At 34.0% G+C, this 19,090-nt stretch overlaps 1 protein-coding gene across 2 annotated transcripts in view; it reads right to left on the bottom strand.

Moving 5' to 3' along the window:
- Positions 1–1,017: 1,017 nt before the first annotated feature.
- LOC148608642 (uncharacterized) overlaps positions 1,018–19,090 on the bottom strand; it is a 21,347-nt gene continuing 3,274 nt past the window's right edge. For both annotated transcript variants that reach the window (XM_088543934.1, XM_088543933.1), the window contains exons 4-10: positions 18,688–18,774; positions 9,376–9,573; positions 8,699–8,782; positions 7,986–8,095; positions 6,343–6,399; positions 5,955–6,051; positions 1,018–4,053 (exon numbers count right to left, since the gene is read on the bottom strand). In XM_088543934.1, coding sequence (XP_088400060.1) covers positions 3,982–4,053; positions 5,955–6,051; positions 6,343–6,399; positions 7,986–8,095; positions 8,699–8,782; positions 9,376–9,573; positions 18,688–18,774 — 705 coding nt within the window. In that variant the 3' untranslated portion in view covers positions 1,018–3,981. The remainder of the gene's footprint in view (positions 4,054–5,954; positions 6,052–6,342; positions 6,400–7,985; positions 8,096–8,698; positions 8,783–9,375; positions 9,574–18,687; positions 18,775–19,090) is intronic.

Raw genomic sequence — 19,090 nt, 5'->3', positions numbered from 1 at the left:
ATTACCTATAATTCACAAAATCTGTAAGCACAATTGTGGTTTACACCATAAATTCAATGAAATAAAGATGATATTTGAAACCCGTCTTTCCTTAATGCAGATTCAGCACATCCTCACTTTTCAAAGATCTCTATAGCATCCATGTTAAAATATAAAAAAACACTTTTCAATGACTGTGTCTACATCAAAATTCAGTCAACCCATTAAGTCCTTGACTAAATTTGTTTGTTTCTAATGAATATAAAAATTGGCTGATGCAATTTCACATCTTCCTAAAATTCCACTTTGGAATTAATTCAATTAACAAAACTCAAAACATGTGCTTTAAACAATTAAAGATTGACAACAGTATAAAACAGCACTATTAAATCAGCCCTATTGCACAACAGAGGTTAAGCTTGATTTCAATTAACATTTTTATGGACTAAATGGTGATTGAGGAGACTGCTAAATTAGACCACCCCAAAAGAAAAAAAACAAAACAAAACAAAACAAAATACAAAAAGTCATGGTCCACAACATGCATCAATTCCAATACATGGTATTGAAGGTATGGATCTGACATGATAGACCAACAAGTGGTTTGCGAGTTACTACTCATTGAGTATACCCCCTTCCCAAAGTTAGTAAACAGGAAGTGGTTGTCCAAAAGGACCGAAATCTGTAAGCATAGAATAGGACCACTAGCTGAGGCAGCATACCTATTATCAAGTAGCTGACAAAAATGGAACGAAAGTTCTGGTTAGGACAGAATGACAGCAGGACAGAATGACAGACAGAGCTGCCTCAGCTAGTGATCCTATTCCATGCTTAAAGATTTCGGTCCTTTAGGACAACCACCTCCTGTTTACTAACTGGGGGAAGGTGGGTGTACTAAGTGGGGGTATAACCATGGGTTGTGACTAGTACTGGATTTAAAAAAAAAACCTTCATATTTAGGTCGGGGAGGAACAGAACTACATGTAAATATTTGAAAAGTATAAATCCAATGAAAGGGAAGGCAATAACAAGATAAGACCAACTACATATCATTTTATTCATATTTTATAGTTTAAAGCATATAGTTAACTAGTTATTTACATTGGTGAAAGACAAAACATATGAAAGACTTTAATATTAGAATGTAAAAAGTTACAAAAAGACAGCATAATTCATACATGTAGTACAAAATTAAGTAAGTTCTAACAGTTGTAGCTAAAGTTGTCATACAAAAAAGTTCAATTCAAAGGAATAGCAAACTGAACAAATACAAACTACATATATATCTGTACCACTTCACTTCAGTGAATTCCTGTCAACCACATTGCCTATTTAGTCCAGTCAATCTAGCAAAATTGTGCCCTCATCTAAACAAATTACAACAGAGATATTTAAGTTCTAAACTATAGCATTATGACTAAAATGAGCACAGAAAAAATGTCTAATTACCATTGAAATGGGAGATAACTCTGTTAAAATGGCTGAAATACCAATAATTATAATTATGACTTATTTTATAAATAAAATTTGGCAATAGTAGACATTTTAGCATTTATTAGAGAATCATTGATAACTTAAAAAGAGTTTTTATATCTTTCACCAAATAACAATTTAGTTTTAGAAAATAATAAACCATGAGTCCATTTTTTCAAGATAATGAAGTGAAAAAAAAATTCCAATTTTCATGAAAATGATGAAGTAAATATTCTACTTTTTGTGATTAAAAGATTTTATCAAAGGCCAAACTGTTGATAAATAGCTTGCAGAAATAATACATTTTTTTATTTTTATGAAAATTTAAGATGATGGAAGTGCCTGAAAATAAGCATTTAATTCTAGAAAAATTTAAATATACTGAACCAAATTCAAAATGTTACATTTCATGCACAGCATATTATGGGAAAGAGTCAATAAGGAAAACAACTTATATCTAAGTATCATAGTTTATCTGAAATTGATAAAAAAGGGAACATTTCTGAAAATCTGAAAACATTTGGACTCACTAACCACTTCCGGGTCAAATGGCCACCTCCCTATGTAGTACCGAAAACACACTGAACCTAGATATATGCATTGTAATGCATTATTTGTGTGTATTATGATTAAAAGTAGTGAAAATAAAGCTGACAATGTGTACTTTAAAATCATATATGTACTTAACTACAAAAGTGTATGAATATTGTTTACATGTGTGAGTAATTTGCCTCCATGCTGTCAGTCAGCAGAACAGGTAAAAATGTGGATTTTCAGTATTATTTATTCAAGTAAATTTTGTGAAGAATTTCTACAATCAACGTACCATTAGCTTAATAATTTCAAAAGCCTAATTTTCCAAGCTTCACAACGGTATGCAACTTTAAGATGTCATTTGTCCTGGGAATTCATAGTGAAACTTTGAAAATTACTTTTTTAACATGTAAAGTAATGGAAATGTTAGAAGTGGTTAGTGAGCCCTCATTTGGACAGAGTTATCTCCCCTTCTCAATGTTACTTTCAATAGAAAATTTGAAATGCATATTATGAGGTTTCCACATGTTAGATTTTTTCACATGTACATTTGGGTCATAATGATACATATTTCAATCAAAACATTTTCTGTTTCAATTTGTTTAATTTTAAAAAATTATTTTGACTGGACTAATTTGTCAGAAAAAACTGGAATATGCAATTCACAGATATTATCATTTTAAGGGAAAAATTCTTATTTTTTCAATGTATAAGTGGACTATATTCTTTCCTCATGTCTAATTAGATTCTGACTTAGTGTCTCATCAAAAGAAAGAGAAAAAGTTGTTATAAAAACAAATTTCTTTAGAAAACTTAGAAATTTCACCAACAGTGTATTGTTGTTTTACCCATTTACAAGTAGGTAAATTATTTAGTCAGTTTTGAAAAATATTTATGCAATAAGAAAATATTTCTTTTTAATGGTCTTATGTTAAGCAAATAAGAGGAATTTTATTATTTTCGGTCTTATGTTATGCAAATAAGAGGAATCTTATACATGGACAAGATGGGAAATATTTCTTGTTTTTTTTGGAGTTTCTAAACGATTAACAGGAATACACAATTAACAAGTATGCGACTAAGTGGTACCAGTAAATAACTGACCTACACCTTGATTGAAGTGAAGATCCATGATGTGACATATTCATGTATAAGACTGTACAATGTAATTCTATATTCAATGGAATCCTTATGAGTTTATATCAACACAAGTGATGAGATTAAAATGATTTTATTGGCTAAATGAAAGTTCAAATAGAAATTGTTCCTATACCATGATCTACAATTCACAAATAAATACATACTAAACTGCAATGATGATTTACAAATATTGTAAATAAAATATGGTATGCCCTCATTTAAAGACATATCATAAAGTAATATAGAGATGTTTGCATCATATTTCATAGAGACTAGAACTGTAAATCACTGGGTAAAGCATATAGAAAGGTATCGGTAATCATTTTAGTAATCAATACATGTATGTTTTTCTAATAATGATTGTATGCTTCAATTAAGTTTTAGTATCTACTTTTTTCCTGGTCACTCTACCTTGCTCTTTGCTGTTGCATTTCTACTTTTCCTGGTCACTCTACCTTGCTCTTTGCTGTTGCATTTCTACTTTTCCTGGTCACTCTACCTTGCTCTTTGCTGTTACATTTCTATTTTATGTTACATGTATAAAATGTATTTCTGTATTCAAAGTTGTGTGACAGTAATGAAGAGTTGACCATTAATTTTATGACAGAAGCAACCAACTGAAGAAACCATGAATAATGAAGCAATTTGAATATTTTGAAAATATCAGCCTGTGGCCTTTAAATGATCTCCTTTTGGAGGCTGATTTTAAAAAAGTATATAAAAGAAATATAGCACCAGCATGAAGAAAAGAGAGGTAGTACAAAGTTAATATACTCAATATACATTAATGTATATCCCCTCTCCATTCAATAATCAGTTGCTATGAACTGTCACATTCTTAGACAGAACACAGCATTAAAATGGACTGCTATCTGTGGACAGTGGACTACAGAATGAACCATCAGATGTTTCTGGGCTGTGAACAGTCTGAAAAGAAGATGTTACCATGTGTAAATAGCAGTTGATTTATTGCCTGTAGCAGATCAAGAGATTAAAAAAGAGGAAGGGTGCATATTTTTCCTCAAGAGATATGTGAAACGAATAAAAACCATAGCCCGGTAATCACTTGTGTCACCAATGCAATACTAAACTACAAAAAAACTGTGAGCAATGCTTACTAAAAGGATAACTTTCCTCCCCCAAGAAACCACTTGATCAAAATATAAAAGAAGTTGTTCAACAAAAAGTTGATATCACTTCAGTTTGAAAGTTAATCTCATAATATGGCATGCCCCGAATTTTAGAAGCAAAAAAAAATTAGTGGATGGACATACAGACACAATTATCACTAAATATCTCCTGCTTTCAATATGGGTTTATTATAATACACTATGATCATCTATTGAACTAATTTCTTTCTCAGTAATTTTAATGTTTAACATAAAAATTATAACAATTCAATATTTTGCAATTTCATAACAATGGATGGTGGAGTGGGGTGGGGCACTAATGGCTAAGACAGAGAATTAATAATGCTTTAAATGATGTTGCAGTCAAATAAAAACAATATGATATCCAGCTGGGGTTTTAAAATATGTAATGAGTGCAGTTTTTATCTGAATTTATCAACTTTTAATTTAATTTCAGAAGCAATGTTTCTGATTGGATACATGTTTTTCCATATCAATTATCTCATTTTACTATGTGACGGTGGTGTCATCATAATTTTTGTGGATTAACTCATTATACTCAAATACCAAAATTAAGCTATTAGGATTTAAAGAACCTTATTGAGTATCCTCTGAATACCCCACACAGACATGTTTGTACTTCAGTCCAAATTAAAAGTCCCCCTTAACCAATTTCTGCAAAGTAAATCTTATCCAAGTTCTTATTGCTATTAATTCACCTTGTTTGAATGAAATGCAACAAAAAAACAGAGGTGCTATCTATTATCTAGGCAACAACACTGATTAATAAATTTTCAACTTATCCTCTTCTAAAAAATGTGTCCAAAAACTGTTATCTGAAGAAAAAAAGTCAACCCCATACAAATTTTCATTGCAACTAATCAATCACCAAAAGTTTGAATGAAATCCATAGAAACAGGAAACAAGTCTAAATAATTATTTTTTACTAAACCCCCTCCCAAAAAGTAGCTGACATGATTTTTATCTGAGAATATCAATAAAATCCAAGATTTTATTGTTACTAACCACTTACCAAAGTTTGAAGGATATCGGTCATAAAATGGAGGTTCTATATCTAGGCAACAACAAGTTGTGACAGACTGCGTCAAAACAATTATACACCCCCGCAACCATTTTTATGCATGGAGTATAATAAATGTCTGGTATTTCAATAAAGGTTTTGTCTGTATTGAATACATAAATATATAATAAATGTCTGGTATTTCAATACTGGTTTTGTCTGTATTAAAAATATGGCCAAGGTACACAGATGATTTAGATTCTTAAAATAGACCAAAATAAAAACCAGTAACGTTCAGTAATTCTTAAAAACACACTAAGCATAGTTTTATATTGCTTGCGGACGAACGAAGCCGAGTAAATTAGTTGATAGAATAAGTTCAGTGAAAAAGGTGCAACCTTAAATACCAGTCACAGATTTGGTTGTTCATTATATAATCAAGTCAGATTATTGGCAGATTGAAAGTGCAGAAGTGACCTGTTATGGTCATGTGACCAAAGAGAATTCTTGAGAATTAGGTTCATACGCTAAGTCATGTTAGAGGCAAAAAGTTTCAATCAGCACCAGGTAAACCAATCTCTACCATATTCGCTAGTTTGCAAGTTTTCCAATTTTGCCAGCATAATTTTTGAATTATATTGAATTGAATTTTGACTAGTCTGAATGATCTAACCTACCACAAACTTTTTCTTAAGTGCCATGGCCATGACAGGAGCCAGACCACTTCCTCTTCTTGCTTTCTTCCTGTTTATCATAGGTGTCCCTCCTGGACTTCTGTCATTCATAAAAAAAAGTATGACAATTAATTATTCATAAAAATACTCCTCAAAAAGTAACTCTATGGTACATAAAAAGATTTGTCAAAAAAAAAAAAAATGCATTAATATGTTACAAGAAAATCTTCTTTTTTTTTACACAGAGACATGTAGAGATATGTCAATTTGTTTCCATTCTTATATATAGTACTGAGGTATTAAAGGAATTAACAAGTTTTGTTTGTTCCTATCAACAAAGAACAGACTACAAGTATGTGACAAATAACATTGTGAGGTAAGAGTTATCTACCTTTTTACATCAGTTTTCTTCAGATTATTTTTTAAACTTAACACCTCTTGGGCAATCCTGAAAAGAAGTAAATAACAATCACATGGTGCACACTTAATAACCTGCACAGCAGGTCATTTTCAAGTGTTCTCCATGGGCATTGAAGTTATTTCAAATAGACAGAAAAATATAACAGTCATTCCTTATAATTTAATTTTAGTATCAAAATTTAAGGAATAAATCAGCAAAAAAGGTTGTTGATGTCACAGTCACATGACAAAATTTGGTCTATGAGATGGACAAATTTTGTTATCCAATTGGAAAGCATGTTACTTCTGATATTAAATTATTTATCAATATTCAGATTATTCAACATGTAACTTAAAATTTTTGTTTGTAAAGGCTTTATTTTCTCTTCAGAAAAAAAGGAAGAAACTATTAAGGAATTCAATATTATATAAGTTGACTTGTTCATGTTTTTTTTTGTGTGTTTATTTATTTTTTACAATCACATTGTTTTTAACACGATTTTTTTATTTTTTTATTTTATTTTACTTTTAACTTTTTTCATCTTTTCTTTAATTTTCCCTTTCCACTGTGATATATACATGTACAAGTGTATTTTTAATTAAAACATCAAAGGTCATACATAATTTAATGAAGACCTGCAGAGTGTTAAAGAAGAATGACAAGTTCACTTCATTTTTAAGTTAACTTTGCCTCATTCCTAGGCCTTGTTAAATATGCAAAAAAATGGATATCAATGAGGACTCTTGAGACAGTCTAATGAAAAGTGCATTGTCATGAGGACAAACAAAAGAAATGGTAGTTTGCAGATAAGACTACATAACTACCATACCTATTAACCCTCCCTCTTTAAGAGGGAGACTCCCTCTTTGAGAAAGTCTCCCAAGTGGGAGACACAAATCTCCCTTTCACAAATTTCTCCTCCCGAAATATCCCTCTTAGCAGAAATATTGCACAAATCAGGTTCTAAATGGCTTATTGAATTGATATTATTACAATGTTTATGTAACATGATAATAACTGAGAAACAATCAACCAATAATTAATCCTTTCGTTGTATTTTGATAAGAAACTCTTTATAGTAGATTAACAAGATTATCATAGATTTTATATCTTTTTAGGTATGAAACTACATTGACGGCCTTATGTACATCCAGAAAGGAGGAGGTAAGTAAATGACCTAATGGCCATACTGTTTTTCCCTCTATTACTGAGTATTCCAACAGCCTTATGACTATGCTTTTTTTCTGTATTACTAAGTATTCCAACAGCCTTATGACTATGCTGTTTTTTTTTCTGTATTACTAAGTATTCCAACAGCCTTATGACTATGCTTTTTTTTCTGTATTACTAAGTATTCCAACAGCCTTATGACTACGCTGTTTTTTTTTCTGTATTACTAAGTATTCCAACAGTCTTATGACTATGCTTTTTTTCCTGTATTACTAAGTATTCCAACAGCCTTATGACTACGCTGTTTTTTTCTGTATTACTAAGTATTCCAACAGTCTTATGACTATGCTTTTTTTCTATATTACTAAGTATTCCAACAGTCTTATGACTATGTTGTTTTTTTCCATACTACTAAGTATTTTAATGGCCTTATGACTATGTCTTTTTTCCGGTACAATATCTACCTCTGTTGTATGTTTTCCTTGCCAGGGGTATTAAGTATAACTTTATTTAATTTCCTATTTCTGAGGTCATCTTCTGTGACCAATGGCTGAATAGTCCTGGTTGTCAGACCCTGTAGAAATAAATCAAAAAATTAATAAATAAATATTGGGCAAATAAGAAATAAGTAATCAAAAGGCTAATAACAAATCTAATCAGATTATAATAAAATACATAATTGTCACAGTAAAATATGGATTTGAAAAAGCGGAAAGCAGAAGATAATCATCCCTGGATAACCAATTTATATACAGCCAAACAAATACGTTCTCAGGCCACTTTTTGAGAGAGAAAAAATTATTGGGAAGGGCAATTTTTTTTTTGTTTTTATCAGAAGCAAGTAGACAACTTTTCTGGGAAATATTCATTATATGTACTGCACAAGCTGAAAAATATTTATTAAACATACATGTGGAGGAAAAGTTTTGTACGATACTTCATGGCATCAAAATCTTCCTAGACAAACAATTTTGTACACGACATTAGTGGCAATGTTTTAAACTATGTCAAATAGCTGCATCTGCTGAAGTGTTTTTAAGCTTCTAGTCAAGCACACAAACAATCCAGATGACAAATTTATATAACCTAAACCATTTTCTGGACCAGACAAGAACAATGTGGCAGTCCCTGAGAATTTACACTATTTTATTTATAGCCTTATAGTGAGAAACCTTACATTTTCTGATGAATGTCTGGATTTTTTTAATGTGACTTGCTGCAGATCATCAGCTGTTACTATCAAACTCTTGGACGAACAAAACTGAAACAAAAATTCAACACAGGTATCATAAAGGAACTTCACTAATAGGCCTATGATGGTTATTTGTCAAATAGCTTGGTCCATCATAATCTTGTATTCAAATGATATTTGAATTTATTGATAATGCACTGTTATGTTGTTATATCACTGATGTCTCAAACAACAGGTATATGTGAGTCCCTATATCACATGTTTTAAGGCTGACAATGTACAAATACACTTATTGATCATTTGAAGTATCAGTTAGGGGCCTAAGCCCTCAATTTCATAATTGATTCTCTGTTTATAGTACTGACCTTTCTAGTTTTTGAAAAAAAAATAAACTAATCCTTCCTTCAGGACAAACATCAGTAAGATTTTTCTAAAAGTCCTATCAGAAAACCAATTTTTTCATTTACAAATCTTAATCAAATGAATCCAATTAACTGGACATTCATCCATTAACAAATGAATCCAATTAACTGGACATGCATCCATTAACAAATGCTAAATCACTAATGACTAATCCAAATAACATATATATACTACTGCTGTCACTAGTTCTCACACATATCTTAATTATCTTGTAATGTACTTAACTAGAATGTACTTACAGTTTTCTTGACTACATTATTATTTTTCTCTGTCAGAAACTTCTTTGTCAGTGACATTACTGGTGGGGGTGGCGGTGGTGGAGGGGGAGGAGGTGGAGGGACTGGAGGAGGGGGCCTCGTACAACTGCTCTTTGTTACATTTCCATGAACTGGACAATTACATAAACATACATCAATCTTTGCTTTTTCTGTTAATCTCTGCAAGTAAAGAAAAACGTATTTTTTCCATAGCATCCTACAAACTAGATTTTGGCAAACAGTGACCATAACATCTTTTATCCATCTGTTTGAAATACAATGATGCAATGCTGTAAACTATAAATTACAGAACTAGTTGAGAATTATTCTTGAAACAAGGATTCAGAAATGGTCATTCAATTCTAAACTTGAGAGGTTAATGAAACACAAGTCATCTGAATTTTCTACTTTAGAAAATAAAACAGTTTAATAAAAATTTTAACAAAATAATCTGTAAGCGATGGCTCACTAGTGATATCCCTGCTGTCAATCACAATATAAGGAAAATAAACAAAGCCCTTGGTTAATGGGAAGTTGTTGTCAAATTAAAAAAAAAAATCTCACAATATGGCATATCTACAGGAAGAATGTGCTAAAATTTCAAGCTCAAGGTGCTGTGATAAGCAGTTGCTGAGAAAAGTATGACAGAAAAAAATTGTTACCGATGGACACACAGACAAGGGTAAAACAATATACCCCTGCCCTCCTCTTCAAAGTGGGGGTATAATTATGACTAATATTGACAAATTTGTCAAGACTTAACATTCAGATTTGCTTGAAACAAGAAAAATCAAATTCTCATCGCCAAGCTATATTAAAAACATGGAATATTGTAATAATTCTAATTTGAACAGGTGAATTCAGAACTTAAGGTGGGGAGGGTGTAATAACCACCAGGAAGGCATTCCTTGTTCTTTTAATGTCTTTTTATATTTGATTAACATCAAATTGCTTTCATTTTCCAAGCTTTCATAAGCTTAAAGTTGTTACATTAAGGTTATAATTTGGATACCTCTACAATAGGGTTTGTAAGTCTCGTTCTAGTTTCAGTTTTCCTTCCGGAATGATAGATGTAGAACGTATTGAAATCCGATGGCCGGTCTGCATTTTATTGTTCACTTCCAGGAAATGAAAACGCTGTATCACTATGCAAAGTCTTCTAATTCTATGTTTTTCTTAACATTTTTATTGAGTAGAACTAGATATTTGTAATTTTTTATCAGTATTTTTTTCACAAAAATATATTTTGCTTTTAACATTGAACTCAATGCTATGTTATTGACGAATCTCTTTGCATTTGAATGGGAGATAAGGATCCATTCTCACGAAATCACGGAGTCAGGTGACTTATATACCCAATACAAACAAGAATGGCGATTATTTACTTTCAATTTGATTTTCATAACATGATGGACTAGATAATAATTTTGAAAATGCTGTGATAGAGGTTGTGGATCTGGATCTAGCACCAGTGACAATCCAAGCAAAGAAACACATAGAAACATGTGAGTCATACTATCAGTTGGAACCACAGGTAATGACGCACTACAACAGAGTACGGTAGAGGCTCATGGTCCCACTGAGATTCCAGAACATATCCAAGACTTGTTCAAACGAAGCATACAGCATCTGCAGAAGACTGATAGGAATAAAGTTGCAGACCTGTCGATCAGGTTCCAGGATGTATTCTCAAAGTCAGCTGATGACCTTGGGAGGACAGACAGAGTGCAACATAGAATCAACATTGGCACAGCACAACCCATCAGACAAGCACCAAGAAGGCTACCACTTGGAAGAAGGGAGATAGAGAAAGAAAAAAAAGATGTTGAAAAGAGGAGTCATAGAGCCATCCAACAGTCCCTGGTTGTCGCCAGTAGTTCTGGTGACTAGGAAGGATGTTTAATACTTTTCTGTGTTGATTTTAGGGCAGTTAACAGAGTTATCATCCATGATGCATGCCCGTTACCTAGAGTTAGTGACTGCCTTGAATCACTAAATGGTTCTAAATGGTATAGCTGCCTAGACTTGAATCAAGGATTCTTTCAATTTGGGCTAGACCCAAGAGACAAGAGGAAAAATAGCTTTTTCCACCAGCCAGGGACTATACCAGTTCACAGTAACACCATTTGGTTTGGCAACAAGCCCAGCTGTTTTTTAGAGACTCATGGAAGATGTCCTTAGAGGTCTACAATGGTCTGAATGCCTCCTGTACATGGATGACATAATAGTTCCTGCCCCCTCCATTGAAGAAGAAGTAACCAGACTGGAACATGTATTTATCAGATTATGAGAAGCTAACTTGAAACTTAAACCATCGAAATGTATCCTGTTCCAGACTTCAGTGAATTTCCTTGGTCACGTAGTCTCAGAAGAAGGTATCAGCACAGATCCAGACAAAATTTCTGCAATACACGGGTGGACAACTCCGAAGACTGTCAAACAACTGAAGAGCTTCCTAGGTTTGTGTAGCTCCTATCGGCATTACCTCAAAGATTTTGCAAATATTCTAGACCCTTGCACAAAATCTGTAAAGGGAAATGACTCAACTGGACAGATGAGTGCCAAGAGGCATTTGAGAAGCTGAAACAGTCACTTATAAGCCCGTCTGTCTTGACATACCCCACAGAGGGGAAAGAATTTATTCTTGACAAAGATGCCAACAATGTTGTGGTTGGAGCTGTTTTGTCACAAGTAGTTGAAGGAAAAGAAAGAGTCATAGCTTATATGAGTATATATCTCAATAGACATGAAGAATCTTATTGTACAACCAGAAAAGAACTACTTGCTGTCGCCATCGCACTTAAAAAGTTCCATCCATACCTGTACGGCCAGATGATACACCGAGAGAGAACAATGCAGCTGTCAGTTGGATGGGGAACCTGAAAAACCCCTCCGGACAAGTAGCAAGGTGGCTTTAAGCGCTAGGGAACTACAACCTAGAAGTCTCGCATCGAAGTGGACAAAAACATGGAAATGCAGACACACTGAGCAGAGCCCCCTGCAAGTCTTGCAAAAGACAAGAACATCTGAATTTTGAGTCGAGACAGTATATAAATTGACCAAATATCAAGCTGAAGGAAAACATGGAGCCAGCAGATGAATGACTAGAACATAGGGACTACTACAATCAAAGATACCTGTAGAACAAAGCCTGTAATGAACTTACAGTGTTCTGACCAAAGGAATGTACCATCAGAATCACATGAGGTTAGAGTTATCACAAGGAACATGCAAGATAAACACAAAAATAGCATCCTTCTCGATGGCTGGGAGATGACATCTATACGACAAAGTCAGCTGTCTGATAAATCAATAGGACCAATAATGACTGCCAAGGAAACAAATGAAGAAAGGCCAGCTTGGGAAAACATCTCAGTGAATGGAGCACATTTGAAAATGATATAGAGTCAATGGTATCGCTTGGAACTCCACAATGGTGTATTATAGGCACTGGGAAGGTGATAACAACAATTACACAAAAATACAGCTTATACTGCCATCAAACATGAGAGGTGAAGTTCTAAAACACTACCATGATGTTCCAACAGAAGGCCACCTGGGTGTAGAACAAACTCTATTGAGAGTGTTAGAAAACGTCTATTGGCCAGCAATGAAAGAATACATACAAGATTACTGTCGCCAATGTGATCCATGCTTCGCCACAAAGCCAAAGAAGAAGACTATAAAAGCGCCTCTAGTGTCCTACCAATTTGTTGACATCCTTGGACCACTTCCTACAACAAAGAACAAAAACAAGTACATCCTAGTTGTAATGGACGCCTTCACCAAGTGGATTGAAGCAATACCTATCCCATCACAGGAGAGTATAGTTGTAGCAACTGCTATCGTTGACACCTTCATCTGTAGATTTGGAACACCTCTTCAACTTCATTCTGATAAAGGCAAATCATTTGAGTCCGAACTATTCAAGAAAATGTGCAGTCTATTAGGAATCGACAAAACAAGGACTACTAGCTACAGGCCTCAGTCAAATGGATCTGTGGAAAGATATAATAGAACTTTAGCAACTATGTCGACAATGTATTGAGAAAAACAACAAAACAAATCAGATGAATATCTCCAACAGGTCATGATGGCTTATCGGTCTTCGGTCCACAAGTCTACCTACAAATCTCCCAATGCAATGGTCTTTGGAAGGGAAATAACTATGCCTCTACAAGCAGTCATCAGCACTCCAAGGGACTCTGACACCAGCCAAACATCATGTGTTGCTGGACAGTATATCTTTAATCTGCAGAAAAAGTTGCATGAAAACCATGAAAATGCAAGGAAAAGTTTGAAGCAATCATCTGAATATCAAAAGCGTCACTATGATTTGAAAGCTAGAAAACGATCATTCAAAAGTGGGCAAGCAGGCTGGGTTTACAAACCTGTACGTAGGTTAGGAGTCAGTTCAAAATTGACATCACCTTGGAAAGGTCTGTTCATTATTGAGAAGAAAATTGATGATGTCACCTATAGAGTAAAGAGATCTATACGCCAGCCCTCTAGAGTCTATAATATTAACAAGCTTGCTTTATACTTTGGAAGAAATTAACCATCATGGACAACACAATATCTAAGAGGAGAAAGTCAAAATGGCACAGAAGAGGAAGAAGATAACAATTCAATTAGCTTTTCAAATAGTAGAGAGGAAAACGGCCTTAATTAAGGAATCTGAGGCTGGCCTCATCAACCAGTGGTCAAATCAAACTAGTCAGATGAGTAGGTTTCTGACTTTGAAGCAGAGAACAGAAAGTTGGAAAATTGAAATATTGGTATTGTAACTTTAAATTTGACTTTGACTGTTAAGTGTGCTGTTTGTGCTGACGGGATGATGGCCTTCCAACAAAATTTGAGAAGATAAAGATTTAATGAAGAAAAAAATCTTAAAAGGCTTGGAGCGTTGGAGTATTGTGGTGGGACGTCGCATACAAGAAATGACATGACTAAATAACTCAAAAAGAGAAACATTAGTTGTTTCAGGATGACATCCATGGTACAGTTGAAGTACTGGTTGTGCCCAGAGTCCTTTGCCACCAATAAAGAACTGAAGAACCATACATCGTCTGCCAAGCATTCTGTCATGAGAGTAATATGTCTGTGGTGTTTTGATGAGGATAATACTTATAGGACTTCATCTGAATTATTAAAGCATGTAGACAAAAGGCACCAATATGTCACAGAAGAGACTAAGAGAGGTGACTTCTTCACTGAGAGTAATGCATTCTGGTTGTGCATCAAGCCAAATGACTACAAGAGAATAAGCAAACCGAATGACTACCAATCTACAACTGCCATCACAACCAGAGCAGCAGTGGAGAGATGGCTAAATAAGCTGAAGAGAAAAAGTTCTAGGACTATCCAGCAGTGAAGAGAAGGTTGGGATCTAGCAAAACCAGAAGCTGTTAACACATATAGCCCAACCAGACCCAATATACCAGAAGCTAAGTTAAAGCTGATAAACCAAGAGCTGTCTTCAGCTGGTAGCATAGCCTTTCTGGTGGATGAAGAAGCCACAATTGGTGATGTGTGGTATAAAGTGGAGATACTACCTGAGGTGTTTGCAGACCGAAGATCATCAGAGGGTCTGATGAGAAGGTTACACCAAAGACCCACCAGGACAGTCCCAGCAGTATTTGACAGCCTAGTAGGGGACAGACCAGGGATCATTCAGGAGCCTCTAAAGAGCTTGGAATCGACCAAAAGTACATTGGGAAGATGAACAGGACCATTTTGTCATTTGTAGTTCCTACTAAAAAAGAGGAAACTTCAATCAGATGGTTTAGAGAAGGACCTGGGGGTCATTGACGAAGTAGAAGTTTCAGAGCCAGAGCCACCTAGCCAGATAGAGACAGCCATAGTGAAGGCCAAGACACCAAAGAAGGATGTAAGGAAGTCCCTGACCCCCACAAAAGCAAAAGCAGCAAAAAGTGAAGAGAAAACACCAGATGAGAGTCAAACTGAAATAGTGGAGAAAGTTATAATACAAATCCCTAATGAAGATTGTGATACCAACGCAGAACAAGTTACACAGGAAGATGGGACAGAAACTGACATGCCTAAAGATCACTCAAATCACTCAAATACAACTTTATCCTCTGAGACTCAGGCTGAAACTCTAGATGTAAAAGTCGAAGCAAGGAGACTTCTTGCAGAGGGAGTTATGCCTTTAGTCCCACCTGCCAGAAGAGAATGGGGTAAGGTGGAATCTGTAGCCTTGACACCAGCCCTCTATTGCCCCCCACCCCCCCAAGATGGCAAGAATTAGATCAAGAGGAAAAACTCACCACATTGATGTTTACAGCAATGAGCTTGGAATGTTTAAGAGGGGTCATGGCCCAAGGTGAGCTCCTGGACAGATATTCATTCTTGGCATTGTCCAGGACATTAGTTAGAACTACAGACAAAAATCCTGCCGCAAACATTAGGCTTTTGAATTACAACCTATTAAAGAAAATCCACCATGGTGGGATAAAAGAAGAATCAGTGAAATGGATAAAGATCTTTTGTGCAGCATCTGATGAGCAGATAAAACAATTGAATAAGTACTTAACCGCATTCGTCATGTTCCACTACGCCTGAAAAAAGATGTTGAAGAATCTACATCTACAAACTAGACAAGAAATAGACATTAGACACTAAACATTAGACGACAGACTTTTATTTAATGTATGTATATTAATTGTATGTTTATCAGTTCTGAATCCTCTTCTCTAATTTGAACAGGAGAATTCAGAACTTAAGGTGGGGAGGGTGTAATAACCACCAGGAAGGCATTCCTTGTTCTTTTAATGTCTTTTTATATTTGATTAACATCAAATTGCTTTCATTTTCCAAGCTTTCATAAGCTTAAAGTTGTTACATTTAGGTTATAATTTGGGAAAGGTTTCATTTGATAAAAGTTCAAAACAAAAGTAATGAGATTTATGGGATGGAGTAATATGGGCTATATTTGTTGAAATTAAGGAATTTTGTGCGTTTAAGGATGAATGTTTACCGTTCAAAAGATGCAAGCTATTTGCAGCTTCAGTAGAATCGTCATACTTTTGCTAATTTTTCCGCTACCTTAAAAAGTTAAGATTTCATTGACTACTTTCATTTTGTCAGCACGCCCGCATAACCGGAAGTTTTTATTTTTGGACATATTTATTATCTCAGTTTTATTAAGAAACAGACATGTTTCGCATCTCAGTTAAAGTTTAAAAGTTTCCAATTATTTATCTGATAGTTTCAATCTGTAAAGTCAATTCACTTTTACTATTTTTTAAGGTTCTACGTTTACAATCAGCGTTTGTGTATTTAGCGTCCTTAGCGACACTGTGATGAAGTTACACATAAGTAATTATACTCGACGTCACATACAGCACATTTTCGATTTGAACCTCTATTTTTTAAACTGTCAGGACTTTCCTCTAGCGTTGTCTCTCTTTTATTTAATCAGAATATAGTTCGCATATATGCATAATGTGATAGTTCCAACGAGTCGTTCATTGGCTGAAATAGTGCGTAACAAATCCTTATGGGAAAATCCTATACTAATATCCGCCATGTTGGTTTCTACTGGACGATTTGTTTACAAACGAAGTTCGTAAGTTCCCGTCGAACTCCGGTGACAATCGTCTGCTTGATCAACTTCTCGGTGTTGTACGATGTTGGCATAGAATAAATCCGAGATATCTGAATTAACGCCGAAATGCATTCTGGGTTCTTCGATTTTTGGACAAACCATTAAAACAAAACATGACTGACTTTTGACAATGTAAATATTGGGACCGAGAATTAAAATCTTACCAGAATTTAACGATTCAATGTTTTGGGAAAAGCCATTTGGCTAAACAAATGAGCAAGTCTTTTATGACAAATTAAATGATGGTAGGTGTCAATGAAGTCGTAGAAAATATTTTTATTCAAATTTTAACAGTATCTTATTTATGTGATGCCGAGTATAGTTATCTTTATTCAAAGTTTTATGCTGGGAAAATTTAAACGAACGTTTCATTTATAGTTGTAAAAGTTTTGGTACTGAGCCGGCTAGAATATATTTACTCCTTTCTGACTATTTTGAGATGCCGGCCAGGTATGAATATTTCTGCTGGCATCCGAGAGTATATAAGGCGGGAAGATGAAGCATCATGTTATATCGCATCAGTCAGTAGACCTGTCAACTTTAAGACCTGAGCTTACTGAAGACAAGAAACTTGAAGAAAAGAAGACAAGAAAATAAGTAAACAGCCGTTATAATGATCAGAAATGGATCTTTAGCTGACTAAAAGTCGTAAATAAGCAATTCAAAATAAAATACAAGCTATAATAACTATGTGCTTTCACGTATAAGCATTACACATATTCCAGGCACTGTAACTATTTATAGATACCTCTACAATACAAACAACAATGGCGACTATTTACTTTCAATTTGATTTTCATAGGTTCTACATTAAGATCCTAAGAAATCAAGCAGTCGCAAAATAAGGAGAAAGTTTTTAAGTTAAATTTGTTTCCTGACATTATGTATAAAAATAGTTTGATAGGATGCAATATCCCACCACATCAACGCTCCCCATCTTATACTCTATAGTTATATATATATCTGAAGAATTCGGAAGGCCATCATCATCTTTGTTGACTTACAGAATTACATGTACTTGTATGAATACAAATGAACTTCATTTAATATAATATTGAAGCAGCATATCTTATCATTATTATAAAAAAACGAGGAGCCCTGACCAATTAACTTATGGAGGACCACTTGCCCGTCCATGACAAAATAGAAGTGAAAAAGTCAATACGACACTTTTACAAGTCAAAGTATCATTGAATTATGGTCCAACAGATATTGGCATGAACTTAGACATTAGCTAAAGGTGAGAACAAACAATGTGACAAATATTGCTTATAATTCTACTGAAAGTGAATGCAGTACCTCTTCAAGTTATGAGTTGGAAGTAGTTTTGAATAACTATTAGATCTGGCAACTTTGGGAAGTCTTAATGTGTGCTTGAAAACAAATTTCTACTCGGACATCAAAATTGGTAATAAGAACCAAAATTTCCATGAAACTTCCAAAGTACTACTTTCTTCCTAAAATATAAATCACTTAGTGCCTGAAGATACATTATGTCATTAGGAGAAATATCAGGTCTAGGTTCATCAAAACTTTTAAAATACTTAAGTCTGAAAATATTAGATTTCCATGGTAACATTCTCGGATTAAAGTTTATTTTATGAATTATTTGGTGCCAGGGCCAGTATTATTTGAATTCTGATAATGGTTATTCAGATGGTTACCTCCTGTTCAACCTTTAATAACAGAACTTGTTCTTCAAGATCTTGAATTCTCTTGAGTCTGTCATCTCCATTTTGTTGTTCATCATCCTAAAACCAAATATCTCCTTCAATTATAAGACAATCAATAAATAATTATTTTTATTTACAGTTGAATAAATTTAGTTTGCTCCATCAGAGACATCTTGATACTAAGACTGTTAAGACAAGTTGGGTAAGTTTGGACACTATAACATATCTTAGCTTGACATAATATTTAATTACAACAGTTTCAAAAACACTCCTGATATTCTAGGAATGATCTTATCTTATTGTTCTTCATTTTCTTCAATAATGAAGACCAAAAATATCTTGCTATCTGATAAAACATGAAAACAATTTTTTTTGGTTTGTTATAGAAAAATGG

Source organism: Perna viridis, chromosome 9, assembly GCF_037379345.1.
Source record: "Perna viridis isolate PV_CMFRI_1.1 ecotype Kerala chromosome 9, ASM3737934v1, whole genome shotgun sequence".
Classification (NCBI taxonomy): domain Eukaryota; kingdom Metazoa; phylum Mollusca; class Bivalvia; order Mytilida; family Mytilidae; genus Perna; species Perna viridis.
The sequence above is the reverse complement of the archived record's forward strand: the minus strand, read 5'-3'. Positions and strand labels throughout refer to the sequence as shown.